The sequence below is a fragment of the Pteropus vampyrus genome, unplaced genomic scaffold (genome assembly GCF_000151845.1).
Source record: "Pteropus vampyrus isolate Shadow unplaced genomic scaffold, Pvam_2.0 Scaffold220, whole genome shotgun sequence".
NCBI classification, from domain to species: domain Eukaryota; kingdom Metazoa; phylum Chordata; class Mammalia; order Chiroptera; family Pteropodidae; genus Pteropus; species Pteropus vampyrus.
Window position 1 is genome coordinate 2855995 of NW_011889001.1, and position 470 is coordinate 2856464.

A 470-nucleotide genomic window follows, 5' to 3' on the forward strand; every position below is an offset into this window, starting at 1 on the left:
ATTTTAAACATAAAAAAGTATAGAGAAAAATACTCCAATATGCCCAGCACCCAGCTTCAAAATTTACCCACCTATTAAGGCAATTTATTTTTAAACAATTTTGGTTTTTTTGTTTTTTTTTTTAATATCTGGCTTACTGTGCATATATATCAATTGTCTTTTGACTATTAAATTAACAGAACTTCAGATAAGGGAATATCAAAACCTTAGGATAAATGAGAGTAGTTTTTTTTTTTCATGAACTCTTAAAGGTAAATAATTTTCCTTTTAAAGCTTTAAAACACAAACAAAAACCTATACTTTTTGCCATCTTATTCCAGTTTAACTTACATGTGTAGAGCTGGAGCAATTCGGACGGATGACAACTGTATTGTATTAAAGGTGAGCTAATTAATTCTCCCTAAAAGCATGTGAAAATTATCCAGTCATATAAGTATTAAATATCAATATTTGTATTCTTATTTTTTTTA

The 470-nt window shown here is 27.0% G+C and overlaps 1 protein-coding gene across 3 annotated transcripts in view; it reads left to right on the forward strand.

The window, feature by feature from the left end:
- The window catches only part of ARMC8 (armadillo repeat containing 8), a 96981-nt gene that overhangs the window by 43592 nt on the left and 52919 nt on the right, over positions 1-470 (forward strand). For all 3 annotated transcript variants that reach the window (XM_023538378.1, XM_011373216.2, XM_011373217.2), the window contains one exon: positions 321-381. In XM_023538378.1, the coding sequence (XP_023394146.1) occupies positions 321-381 (61 nt within the window). The remainder of the gene's footprint in view (positions 1-320; positions 382-470) is intronic.